General features: G+C 39.5%; 1 protein-coding gene across 1 annotated transcript; it reads right to left on the reverse strand.

The window, feature by feature from the left end:
- Window positions 1–7,669: 7,669 nt before the first annotated feature.
- On the reverse strand, window positions 7,670–12,424 carry cdk9 (cyclin-dependent kinase 9 (CDC2-related kinase)). Its single transcript, XM_044334366.1, has 8 exons — window positions 12,317–12,424; window positions 12,055–12,168; window positions 11,001–11,082; window positions 10,630–10,720; window positions 10,175–10,341; window positions 9,306–9,477; window positions 8,590–8,738; window positions 7,670–8,501 (listed from the first exon to the last, which is right to left on the reverse strand). The coding sequence occupies exons 1-8, from the start codon at window positions 12,355–12,357 to the stop codon at window positions 8,136–8,138; spliced, it is 1,182 nt and encodes a 393-aa protein (XP_044190301.1). The 5' UTR covers window positions 12,358–12,424; the 3' UTR covers window positions 7,670–8,135.
- Between the last annotated feature and the right edge of the window lie 1,908 nt (window positions 12,425–14,332).

The raw sequence follows: 14,332 nt of genomic DNA on the forward strand, positions 1-14,332 counted from the left end.
CATGAGATGATTAATTAATTAATCTTTGATTTTTGCTGAAATATTGGATCATTTGAACATTTATTGAAATGAAAGCATGTGAGAAGTTTAGAGGGAAAAATCACTATTTGGTGGAGCTGTTAACAACTCATAGATATGTGAAATGTGACCCCGACTACACACTGCTTTTTGTAAGACGTCAAAAGCCAAAAAGGTTGGAAACCACTGGTTTCATCTTTAACAATGTGTTGTATTTTAAAAGCTTGTTATATTATCCATTGTGTCAAATCTTCATCTGAAAAGTAACTAAAGCTGTTAAATAAATGTAGTGGAGTAGAAGTATAAAGTAGACAAGCTTATCAGCACAGCTGTGCTTTTAGCTCAATGCTAACATCAGCAGACTAACATGCTCAGTATGACAATGTTCAACATGTTCACCATCTTAGTTTTGCATGTTAGCATGCGACATTTGCTAATTAGCATTAAACACAAAGTACAGGTGAGGCTGATGGGAATGCCTTTCGTTTTGCAGTTGTGAAACTATAGCTTATTATAAAAGTCAGTAGGATTCATCAACTGGGAACCATGAAGGTACCAAGTTTTGTGCCAATCCATCCAGTAGATGTCAAGGTATTTTACTAAATTAAAAATTAAAGCTTTCACCTGCTGTCAGCACTAACAGAAAATCAAGTCATTAAAATTTATCTTCCGGGCACCTTAAATATCTGTACCAAATTTCAGCCACACAGACTAGTACTGACAGACGGGACATTGGATTTTTATTTGACTTTATATCTTGTATAATTTATTGTCATATTACAAAATCTGATAATATAAAGTTTAATTATTTATCAATTTTCTATGACTACCCCAAATAAAATGTTTATTGCTTCAAGGTGTCACTTTTATGGGTGCCAAGACTCCCTGTCTCATCCATAATTTGAACTCTAATTTTCAGCTAGCTTTCAGAACTTCATTTCCCCCAAACCTGTGAATTATGACACTATTTTTCTTCCGTACAACTTAGTTACCTACTAAAAGGTGTGGTAGCATCTACACTAAAAAATCAGTGATAGTAGTCTTGAATTTCATGATTTCAGATTGTTAAAACTCTTCACAGCTCAACTCTCAAGTCAGACTCTCATCCTCCGCAGAAAGACATTTAGCAACACAGGATGAGCAACTGGGAGCTGCCATTTACTCCCCACAGCTCTGTGAGCCGCTGCAGAAAAGCTGTATATGAAATCCGCCTCAGGACTGAAGCAGAGGGTTTGAGTGCCACTAATGGCTTGATGCGGCCCCCTGACTGTGTTCATTTCAGAGCAACCCAAGCTCATCCTCTCCCTACTGGGCAGCTAATGCAATTACACCCTTGCATATGCAGGGGGCTCCCTCTGTCTCCATCTCCACCTCAGCCCACTGCACTCTTAGTGACTTTGTGTGTGTAGGTGGGAAGGTGTGTGTATGGGTGTATGTGTGTGTGTGTGTATGTGTTGTGAAGGGAGAGGTAGAAGCTGGGACTGGTAGATCTCATGCTCACGATTTACGGTTAATCAATCATCGTGCCGCCTTAATGACACCCTGCTGCTTCCCTAATGTCTTCTGGCAGAGGCAGCCTGCCGCTGGCACAGAGCTCATGCAGGCACACATATGGTCGCCTCAAGTGAGTGACAGGACCCCTTTCATGTGCGCTGCCCTGCACACTGGATGCCATCAGCCACATACAGCCACTGCTGGCTAGGACTGAAATGGTGGTGATGGAGAAAATAAGAAAAGAAAGAGAAGGAAGAAAGTGATGGAGAGAGTAGAGGAGAATTCCTGCACCACACTTGATTGGCATCCCTGCCTCCCAAAAGTAAATTACCAAGAACAATGTAGCATGTAGTGAAGAGAGAGCTTCTCTGCTGACAACGTCTGCAGTAATAGGATAAATCTTAAGATGTTTGGGAAGAAATGTACACTGAAGTACATCTGGTAACTTATTTGAGAGTCCAAATGGAAAGTAATTACAAGATACTCACAGATACCACAGATAACAGCAAAGTGAAGGCCCAAATAACACAGACAAATGCAGTTAGAATTTACAAAAATATGCACATATTTTGAGGAAGTTAAGTACATTTTTGAAGGACTTGACACACTTAAGCAAGAGTTTCCTTATGATATCCCACAACATCCAAGGATGGTCCTTTAAAGAGGCTTTGAGGGAAGAGCTCAAATCTACTTTTATATTGTTATATATGTTAGAGAGTTGTGTGATTTATGTCACCACCTGCAATGCAATAATAACATTCAATCCATGTACTGCAGCAAAATGAATGGAAACTAGTTGCTGCCAGGAAAAAGCAGGAAAAAAGCATTCAAAAACCTAAACCTGTGGTGGATGATGTGATTTATACTGTGTAATGAATGGGATAAAACATGCAAAAACTATTGCGTTTGAGGGTTTGCTCTTGACCTGGGACACAATAATTTGACAAAAAAAAAAACAACCAAAAAACATACATACCCCAGTGCCCACTTACTAACTTTTTTTCCTGTGCTTTCAACTGCATCTCACAGGCTTCATCAGAGGGTGGAGTCTACTCATTTGTCATGTAGTTTTCTTTGTTGTAACGGGGAGACTCTTTGAAGGATCGCTATGACATTGCGATGGTCACATGACTGACGGATACAGCCGAAGGTGTCAGTAGGCTAGCTTTCAGTAGCCTTGCTAGCTTGTCTAGTTGTGCAGTGGTAGAAGGTGAACAGGAAGTACATAACACAACTGCCCTTGAATAACTGGTAAAACTTTCTACAGCAAAGAGAATAATGTAATAAAGTTGCCATTTCTTTATTCTTCAACCTTTAAGTTTTGATTAGTTGTGATTTGAACAATGCAAAAGTATTACAACATAAACACTATGATGATGAGAGAAACAAGCAAGCTAGCCTCCCTCTCGAATATGACATATCCGTTATGAATGACCATGCAAAAATAACTTGCAGTTAATCAGATTTTGAAAACTACATTGAAGGATCCCTTGTCTGACAGTTATATTATCACAAATTGTTCTCAAATTCTTGGGTTTGAGTCATTGTGAGCATGCTAACATGCTGACATTTAGCAGCTATTATACTGTCCCCGCAATGTGTGGTCCTTATTCAAAGCTACACAGCTAACATTGTGAAGTCCTCCAATAATCATAAGGTGAACAGTAACTTTTCCTGGATCTTTAATTTTTTTTTTTTTTTTTTTGTAAAACTGCAAAATGCAAACAGAAATCAGAATCTAAACAATGCTCATACTGACATGTATGTAAGAAATACAAAATGGCGAGGACCACCGAAATGGGATTCATCCTCTGGGGATCATGAATGTCTGTACAAAATTTCATGGCAATCCATCAGATAGTTGTTATATTTCAGTCTGAACCAAAGTGTTGGGTTGACTGACTGACCGACATCACCATCCCTAGTGCCAGATCAAACTCAAAAAATGTCTCCTGAATCAGCATTACAATCAAAGAAGAAGGACAAAAACAGCAAATGGCCATCAAAAGTAAAGCAGAACTTTACTGGATGCAGCCTGTAGTCTCTTGCTGCCATTGGGATGGTTTAGGGAAAGTGGGAATGTATGAAGGGTTTTATCTGTGTAGATGACAGGTACTTTTCTTGAGATGGGGTTTTTCTTCTGATTCCACTGAAGATATTGTGACATGTGGACTGTAGGAATGCAGAGTATGTATCAGGCTGTTCAGATTAAATGACCTCCACAGAGCAGAACCTCACCAAATATAGCAGTGATGTTTTTGGAGCAGTCAGGAGGAAGGCCCCTGTGAGTCCAAAATGACATTTATCCCAATCTGACATGGCATTTGCCCCGGACAAACCCTGTAGCCGAGTGTCATCACATCAGTCAGAAAAAAAGACTACATGAGCCCTTTGGAGCCATTTCAGAGGGTACCATACTGTGGTCCAAACCTGGCACAGGTTAGAGCGCCATTTTGCATCCCGGCCTCTCATCTATGCAGATAATCAACGGTGCTGTTTCTATGGCAAAGAGTTGGGAATCCATTTGCATGCAGGCCGCTGCAGTTAGAGGCCCATCTGTCCATTGGAGCGCTTTCTAATTTATGTTAGTTGTTGTTGTCACCGTTGTCAACACACAGCACACCGTCCCCCTCAATAGAAGTGACAGCAGAGGAGCTGTGGAACTAAAAGAGCAATCCATCATCTGAGTAAAGCTCCAGTTTGACAGCTCACATAGACTGAGGCATGTGAAACTATGAGCCTGAGGTGATTTGTGACAATAAATGCACATGGGAAATATATACATATTAATAAATTCCTTTTCAAACCTGTTTTTTCACCATTTATATATTTTCACTACAGTATATATGATACACAGAAAAAAGGGTTATCAGTTCTACATAGAACACTAAAAAAGCGTTTTTTCCACCAACATTTTATGCAAAGGTTCTTCAAACCAGTAAGAACCATTCCACTTTAAAGAACCCAGTTCAGAAGAAGTATTTTATGAATCTTAGAAAGTTGAAAGAAATTGTTAGATTAATCATCATACAGCCAACCCATATTCATATACAAGGATATGACATAAAATATGTCTGTCCTTTTTTTCAGATGAGCTACAGCATAACATCTGAATTCATCTTTTTAAAACATCAACATCATGTAAAATATATCCTTAACATAATTACACACCAAAACTTGGCTCTGGACCAACTTAAAACTGTTATGTGAGGTCAGTAATTCTTCTTGCTGTATATTACCAGCCAGATGAAGCATACATACATACTCCTGCTTTTATTGCAAAAAAATTAATATCAAAGCACATATAATCAATATTTTTATAATAAACGAGAATTATCACTGACTGCAGTCAGACTGCTTTAGTTTAGCTTCTTTTAGCATTGTTTTGGTTGACTCTCACCGCTCTCATCAGCATTGTTTTCAGCAGAAAAGCTCAAAATACAACAGTACCCTCCCTGCTCAGTACCAAACAGCAGACAGACAATGTTAGCGACCAGCATGTGAAAAATAGTAAAGTATTCAGCAGTTAAAATATTACAATTTGGAGTTGGTGGAGACCAAAACAATACTAAAAGGAGTGAATATTGGACTTGACTGATTCATCAGTTGACCAGAAATACTCCAAATGTCTGCTGGATGTACAAATAGTCAACTGTTCCACTGTTTGCCAACAACAATAAGGCGATAATATTTCAGTGTTGTCAGTTGAGTTTCTTTGTGATCTGTCGGCCATAAATTAATTTCTGTATCTTTAAAACTGCATTCACCTTTTTTTTGGCCACTCTGGCCCAGAGCAACAAGCTGTGAACACAACACTAACATATTATCACCTACGATGATGGACTTGTTAGCAAACCGTTGCTTATTTACACATCCAGCAGACACACTGCAACATTAGCATTCATCTGGAGTCATGTTTGTGTCCACTACTTCATCAAAGTCCAATATTCACTCTGTCATTGGTTCGGTTTGGGTCTCTACCAACTGCTGAGGGAAATATTTGGCTGTTTAGCTTCTACATGCTCCACTGTGTTCACCAGCTGTTTAGTGCTGGGCAGGTAGTGTACAGGGGGTTTATCAGAGCTTTTTCACTGAAAATTCCCATTGATGAGAGTGGTGAGGACGACCAAACACTAAAGTTGTAGGTTGTAAAACCAAAACACTGAGCTGAAACACACTATAACACTTGGTAGAGCTGAGGAGTGTCAAGTCAGGTGATAATTCTCTGTAGGTCAACAACCTCTTCACATTACACATTGTCATTTGATCCATTGTAAATGTAAAAAATAAACAAATAAAGGTTTATGGTAGAACCCTAAAATAGGGCACCTATTTGTGCAAGCAAAATAACTTAAAAGGGTTCTCCATTGTAATTTTTTCTTAGTGTATTCTTTGTGAGTTGCTATCAATACTTGTTTTTCATACTTTTGGATAACATTTGCTATGCCAGCAACAGGGACAAGACTGTTACTTTGGGCTGATTTTCATAGAGCCCATGCATTTATTGTGCTATGAAGTTTGTTAAGGATGTAGTGGTAAGCATACAAAATGTTTAGCTGATACAATAGTATGATGCTGCCACCTACTGGATGCTTTTCATCACTGTCTCTTACACTTGTTTATGTCTATTATGTGTTATCCACATGGCTGAATTACTGAGTGCTGAAAAGTCTGGAAATTACTGTATTTGCATTTTAACATGAGGTTTTAGCATGTAAAATTTTCTTAACATGTAATAGCCAGCATCCCTATTTCTGTGTTGTGTCATTGTTGGGTGCTGTGGCTCAGGAGGGTCATACATTATGGCAGGATCATCTGCTCTTCCTATCCACATGTCAAAGTGTCCTTAAGCAAGACATTGAATCCCAAACTGTTCCTGTAGCACCTCGTTCAGAACTGAGCCATATCACAACATGTCTCCTATGTGGTTGCAGCTTCATTCTAACTCAACCTACTAACAACCACCTCCTTTTAAGTGTGACCAAGACAAAGGAGATGGTTGTGGATTTTAGGAGAACCAGGACTACACTGAATACTATTTCCATCCTGTGGGAGAAGAGGTAGAGGTGGTGGAGGACTACAGATACCTGGGCGTTCACCTTGACAACCGACTGGACTGGAAAGGTAACACTGAGGCTGTCTACAGGAAGGGAAAAAGCAGACTCTACTTCTCAAAGAAACTTAGGTCCTTCAATGTGTGCAGCAAGATGTTGCATATCTTCCAGTCTGTTGTGGCAAGTGCAATTTTCTTTGCAGCCATCTGTTGGGGCAGCAGCATCAGAGCCGGTGACTCTAAGAAACTGAACAAATTGATAAAGAAGGATGCTGGGGACTGCTATGGAGCCCCTGGAGTTCGTTGTGGAGAGAGAAACGTTGCATAAGTTGCTCAACATAATGAGCAACACCATTCACTCCCTACATAACCTTCTGGTCAGACAACAGCAGTGCAAATTAATATCAATATCTTGACTTTAGGTTTAAAATTCTATTTTTATTCTACTTATTTTTTATTTAGTATAGTACTTTTTGTATATTTTTTTGGTATTTCTCAAACACACCTCATTGTGTGTATTTTTGTAAGCTACGTGTGTTGTTTTTTGTGTTGTGTTGTTCTTTTTGTCATTTATGTGATAGCTGCTATAACACTGATATTTTCCTTAAATAAACCACTCTGTTTATCTGATGATGTTGGAGACTGCATCACAGTAATACTCCTAACTTCCAAGTGGTTTTCTTTATAGAACATTTTACATGCTGTGGTCATGGTCCAGCATTCTAACACAAAGTCTGTGAAGTTGAATCATGGCATTTGCCTACACCCTGCTTAGTGTTTCTTTTTTGCAATATATCTGTAAAGCATCTTGTAATATTTTTCCTCTTAGTATCATTTAATTCAATTGTTTTTTGTGTGTCCAACTGGCCAATGAAATCTACCTAGATGTAGACTTTCTCCCTCTCAACTTTTCCCAACACCACTTGTTTTCTGTGTTGAGTGTAATAACTGGGAAATACTTTGCTCACATGTAGTTAAATAAGCTCAGGAACATTATTTATTTTGGGCCATGTGATCATTAATGTCGGTTGTGTGCTTGTAAAAGGGGTTTAAATAAAAGTTTTACATTCCCTTACTTTAAACAAAGAACTTGAACACTGAGCAGCCGATGAATAGAACAGGCTATATTTTATACAAAAACAATGATAAAAACAACTGAAAAAACAAAAATTAAAATGTCAAACTCACTTAAATACAGCAAAATTAAAACTATGACATCAGCCATGTTTAGACACCCAAACCATGACTAGAGAGTTGAACAGCTGTCTCTTCATTATCACCTGGGGGGAAAAAAAGTTGGAACAAATAACTTGGCTTGCAGAGGGGTGCCACATGACTCTGAACATCACAGTCCTGTCCATGGTCAACACAAACCAGCCGCGTTCTCCACCGTAAACTCACATGGAACAAGTGATCGTACGGTAGACATCTACAGCTAACGTCCACCAAGTCTCAACCAAAAAAGGAATGTGTAGCTTTCCTCAGTATTAAGCTGGCTGGGAAATAAAGTTGTCATTTGTTACCGAACGAAAAGTCCAACCAGCCAAACATCACCATCTTTCCTGCTCCACTAAAACACTCTATCGAACTCGGTCTGACTGGTGGTGGCAGGGTTCCTGTTCTGGTTTGGCTGCTGCTGGGGCATGTGGCCTCTCCGTCTGGGAGGCGCCAGGTATTCAAACATGGAGGTGTTGTGGGTGGAGAGCATGTTCTTCAGGTCCGACGGCATGGGGTCGGACCAGAAGAAGTCGTGGTTGAGCGCGTCGTCGCTGTCTGTGCGCTGGGCCGGGTCCAGGACCAGCAGCTTGTCGATCAGGTCCAGAGCGTACGGGTCTTTGACGTAAGCTTTGAGACGATCCTTCACTTTCCTCTTTTGGCCTTTAGGCAGCTCCATCTTCTGGTACAGCTCGTATTTCTTATCCACACCAGGCCACACCTAAAAAGATTCATTCAAACTCATTTTAAAAAAGGATGTACTGGATTCTAAATGTGAAGTGATGGCAACTTAAATCCAAACTTCTTACCTCAGCAGTGATGGAGCCACAGAGCTGGCTGATAAGTGTGAGCTGGTGCTGCTCTGTGTTCCCCTGCATGATGGGACTTCTGGTCCACATCTCTGCCATGATGCAGCCTCCTCCCCACAGGTCGATAGGGGGGCCGTAGTCTCGCTCACCTACCGGAAAAATAAACAGATTAATGTTCCAGACTCTCACCATGTAAAAGGAGGAACCCTGTGGAGATTTTTTTGACCAATAGTAGAGCAAAGTTTTGATGTTTTGTTTGTCATTGTGACGCGATACACATTCCTACCAAGAGTTTCACCCTATTCCACTGATCTACAGGTGGCAGCATCGCACCAAGAAACACAGCAATGTGCCAGTTAAGGCGAATGTTAGCAGAAACTTTATTTACCTTTAAACTAAGCCGCAGCAGAGTTTATTCACATGACAATGACCTTTAATGACCTCCCTGAAGTGGTGAGGTGGAAAAGGTAAAGTGAGGTGAGAAGCAGGAATCTAACAAGCAACATTGTTCTTTCAGGCTACTGGTCAGTTTCACAGTGTGGGAATCATTTTTTGCAGCAAGCAATTTGAATTATACTCACTGATTTTGTCCTTTGTAAATCACTTTGTAATGTGTAATAATTGTTAAGGTTGGCTGCTCTGGTGTTGTTGCAGAATCTGGCTGATGCAGTTGAGTGAAATGCAAGCATTGTGCCTATACAGAGGTTTAGTCTTACCCAGCAGCAGTTCTGGAGGTCTGTACCACAGTGTGACCACGCGGTTGGTGTAGCGGTTCCCCTGGCTGTTTTTGGCCAGGCTGAAGGCTCGAGCCAAACCAAAGTCAGCCAGCTTCAGGACCCCGTCTCTGGTGATGAGCACGTTAGCTGCCTTCATGTCTCTGTGAAGAATCTGATTCAACACAAGGAAATGTCACGTTTACAACCATGAGACATGTTTAGACAGATTTTTAAATAAACAAGGTGGTAGGATTTCCTGGGTTTAAGCAACAATAAGATACATTTTCCTCATTCTTATCAATTTTTCTATTTTGAAAAACAAACATGACCTCACATAACATAAACTCCTCTATGATGCATCAGTGCTCACATGTAGCATCCTGGTGGACTGCAGATGTATAATAATCAATATTGTTTATAATTTCCTAAGTATGAGTGGAGGCATTCTGCACTTTGCAGTCTTTGCACAGCACAAATATTGCATCAATTCCTGCTATAATGATTTAATATGTTGACTTCTTGTATACTTCATGCTAAAAACAGTATACAGTAAAGATTAGTACACAGTATATACACTTCATATGTAGAATGGAATTGAACACAGCAGCCACGCTAGCTGCTCTGTGAAACAAAGTTTGGGTACAAACTGTTGTTGAGACATTCACTCTGGACAAAACATACAGACAGACCCCCACCACCATCCCATGGCTAAAAGTTTTTTGAAAGCACCTGTTCAGGTACCTGCCTCTCCTGGTCTCCATCATTTGGAAACAATGCTACTCTGCAGGAGACTTTCAAGCAAAGCCAAACAAAAAGACACAAACTTCAGTTTAAAGAATCGAGTGTGTTGGACGCCGGCAAGAACCCACCTTGTTTCTGTGGATGTAGTACAATCCGTTGAGCAGCATCTGCATGACCTTCTTGATCTCTGCCAGAGTGAACTTTACATTGGCGTTACTCAGCAGCCCGGCCAGATCGTGCTCACAGAAGTCAAACACCAGGTAGATGCTGCCTTTGTATCTGTTGAACTGAGTAGCTGGAAGAATGATGAGGGAGAAACAAAAGAATGAAAACATCACGCAAGCAAGTTAACACAACATAGTACATGTTCCAATCAATCAGGAAAGACTTATGTTCATGACATTTATATATGGTAAGCAGAATGCATGCAGGCTGTGGGTTGTAAGCACACACATGCATTTTATTAAAAATAACCCACAAGTAGGGCAGATAAGTGAGCTAAAAATAAAACCACGTAGAGCCAGATGAAGACAGAAATGGATTGTTGTTGCAAAGTCACAGACTGGACACTTGTGACACCAACCTTTTGTTCTGCAGATCTCTATCAGATTCACCACATTCTCATGTTTGAGCAGCTGCAGGATCTTGATCTCTCTCAGAGCTGTGATTGGGAACTGAAACACAGCAGCCAGAGAGAAACGTCAATAAGTGACGCACTAACATGAGTTCAGCATTTTGTCAAAACCTCTGATTTATACAGTCAGAGCACAAACAGCAGCACTACGAGCACAAGATCTACGCTGCAGCTTTTTACCCAGTCAGTCAGTGTGTTTATATGCACTTAAATGCATTTGTGAGTATTTAAAAGTGAGTTTGACCATTTGTTAAAGCCCATGACAGCAATAGCAACAAAACCTAAAACCTCTTAGTAAGCGTTACACTGTCCTCTCATACCCCTTCTTTCTCATTTTCCATCAGAACCTTCTTCAGTGCAACCTTCTTGCCGGTCTGTCTGTGCTTTGCTTTGAACACCTCCCTGTGAAAGACAGAAGAGAACATTACAACACAAGCTTCAAATAAAGCACACTTTCACTTACAGGTGTCAATGTATATTAATTGCACACTAGTTCGTTCTTCTGTTAACTAATAAATATGTTATGCAGCACCTATTTAAACTGGTTTAAAGTTGGTTGCGTGAATAGATGAATAGATGTAGAGCTGGTAGTCAGAGCTAACCAGCTGCTGTCAGACTCTCTGTGTGGTACCTGTGTTGTAGCTGAGCTAGAGACTCAGCACTGAGAGGCTCTCCAGTGTGTGTCAGTACATAGCCATAGCCCTGTTGTTTATCATGGCTAACATTACCATCATCAGCCCAGAATCTCGTTAACCTCTGAATATAGCACAGTTAGTTATAAGTGGGCCCATGTGTCGTGTTTACTGCCACACAAAAGGAATAAACCTTTGGGTCATTTGCATTATCACGGTTCTCAGAGTATCAGCGCTACCAGCAGCTCTGTGTGTGAGAGGCACAAACTGAGACTACAGTTAGCAGTGTTGTGACATTTATACAAACCAAGGCTACAGTTCGTCAATGTTGTGATTTTAAACTATTATACCGATATTAATAATTGGCGACGGCTGAAATGAAATATTCCTTGGAGTCTTAGCTATTATGTCATGATTAGAGAATTGGACTGAACTGAATTTTTTAATCCAAGCAGACAGAATTAGATAAGTCAATTTTGAACGGAAAAGGTAGTTTTTACACACAATATACGTATTGCTGGAAAATTCACCTGTATTAACATCACATGCAAACATAGACCTGTGTGTGATTATGCGTACAGTGCAAAAAAAACCCGCCTTTAACGCCACCTGTTCTCTTAGATCTTCTTTATGACTAACTTTAGCTATTAGCACAGCTAGCCACACAGACACACACCCACAAACCCACACATACATACATATTCAACTTAACTATACGGTACAATATTTGAGTACTACTCACCCAAAGGTCCCCTGTCCTATTTTGGCCATTTTTTCATACTTGGAGAACTCATCACAGAAAGGAAATTCAACTCCATCGTAGTATTTCGACATGATGGCGGCCTCCCGGTCGGGCCTGGAGAAGGGACATTTCATTCGACATTAGGCAAATTATGTACAAAAAATGCTATTTATAATCTGTCCCAGGTAGTTAAAGTGATTATTATATACGTGGTTTACAAGTCAGATTGTAAATGTATGTAATTAATGATGTAAATCCTTACTTTTCAGCCCCACCGGCGTTGCTTGTTTTGTCTCGCTGCATCTCTGTATGTGACGCTCCTACGTACGCTGTATTCAAGTACAACTCGGGCGTCTACAACTGCTGTGCAAAGAACTGTTTCAATAGCTTATTAAAATTATTAAAACATTTCATGAAAATAATACAAGACCATATTTAATTTTTACTAACAACACATGCGATAATATATAATAGAATACATTTTATTCATAGGCCTGTCATTCGTCAGGTTTTGACAGTTTGAGTGTTGTCCAAGCTCAACTGTCACTGAAAGTTCCGTCTCTCCCATAATTATATCCTGTGACTGTGATGTGTCTGCATGCTGTATTTACTACGTTCTTGGGTCGCACACATAGGCCTGATACAAGACAGATACTATGGAGGTATTACCGATTACAAACAGAAATTTTTGTAAAGCTGATTTTTAGGGCAGTACCTGAAGGCAGCAAATTGGGACTTTTACTGGTATTAACAGAAGGCGACACCTGGCGACCTGGAGGAGTAATAAAACCTTTACTCAAGTAAAAGATCTCAAGATTTGTTCCACCACTGCTTATTTTCATGCCTATAAATGTGTCATAACATACTGTAAATGTAGGCAAACGTCTGTTGCAAACATCAAAAGCTGAGTAAATCATGTTTTTGGTTCCTCAATGACAGAGTGAGTATATAGTTTATTTATTGAGGACATTGGTGTAGATATGGCAAATATGTAATGCCAACATTGCATTCATAACTATTCAAAGAAGTAAGAAGTAGATAGATAGATAGATAGATAGATAGATAGATAGATAGATAGATAGATAGATAGATAGACAGATATAGATATTTTGTGTGTGCGTGCGTGCGTGTGTGTGTGTGTGTGTGTGTGTGTGTGTGTGTGTGTGTGTGTGTGTGTGTGTGTGTAATGTTAATTTGTCCTATCCATAAAAACAGAAAAAAGTGGTTTGTTGTAATCATTTAACAACAGTGTTCATAGTATTCAGGCAGTAATGCTTAACTAAAGCATGAGTCATGATGATTTAATGCATGGATTAATGCAGGATGTATCATGAATAACTGTTGCTCACCATTGACAAATTATCAACTCACTATGACTTTATGTTATTAGTTAACACTTAATAAATGAATGTTAATTCATAATTACTTCATACATTGATTGACAGTTTTTATACCCACAGTTATTGTGTGTATAAGACTGAAGCTGATCATGTACAATACATCCATCTAGTGTTGCTAGTTTGTAAACGTAACATAAAGACCACTGAGTCATGCAGCAACATGTAGATCTGAGAACCAGCTTGATAAAAGAAAAAAGCAGCTTCATAGATGCTGATCAAATGCATGGCTTTAAAATGCCCTTCACTATATCTAGAATTCAGCTAATTTAGTGGCATATCAGTTCACTTATTGGTCCATTTAAAACTCAGAAAGTTGTAGTGACTTGATTGTTTGTTAATGGTGAGCAACAGAAATTCATATATTAATGCATTAAATCATCATGAGTCATGTATTAGTTCAGCATTTCTTAAAGTCCCCTTCCACTCAAAAATGTTTTTTGCTTATTGTTCCTTCAGTTGGATGTTTGAGCTTCACTGTGCAGAATGATTTATGTGCAGAGTTTGTTTTCACATTAATCTGCTAAAGGTTGAAAGTTTCTCTGAGCTCACTTTAGTGCTCAGTTTAAGGGGCGGGCCTACAAGTATGATTTATGACATCACAGCCAATCCTGGTCCAATATTCAACTTACACAAGTGTGATGTGGAAACTTGAAGCCTGCAGTGCACAAACACTGAGAATAAACTTTACAGTGGAGGAGGAGGCATCTTGTATCCATTAAATTAAATTTTGAAATTCACAATACTTGCATATTTATAGATTCTGGATTTTTCAATGAGGGACAAGAAGGAGGTGATACTTTAAGGATTTTAATGAGGTAATTGGACTTTTTCGAGGAGGAAACATATTAGATACATATTATTATAACAAGCAGAGTTTC

This window comes from Thunnus albacares, chromosome 18 (genome assembly GCF_914725855.1).
Source record: "Thunnus albacares chromosome 18, fThuAlb1.1, whole genome shotgun sequence".
NCBI classification, from domain to species: Eukaryota; Metazoa; Chordata; class Actinopteri; order Scombriformes; family Scombridae; genus Thunnus; species Thunnus albacares.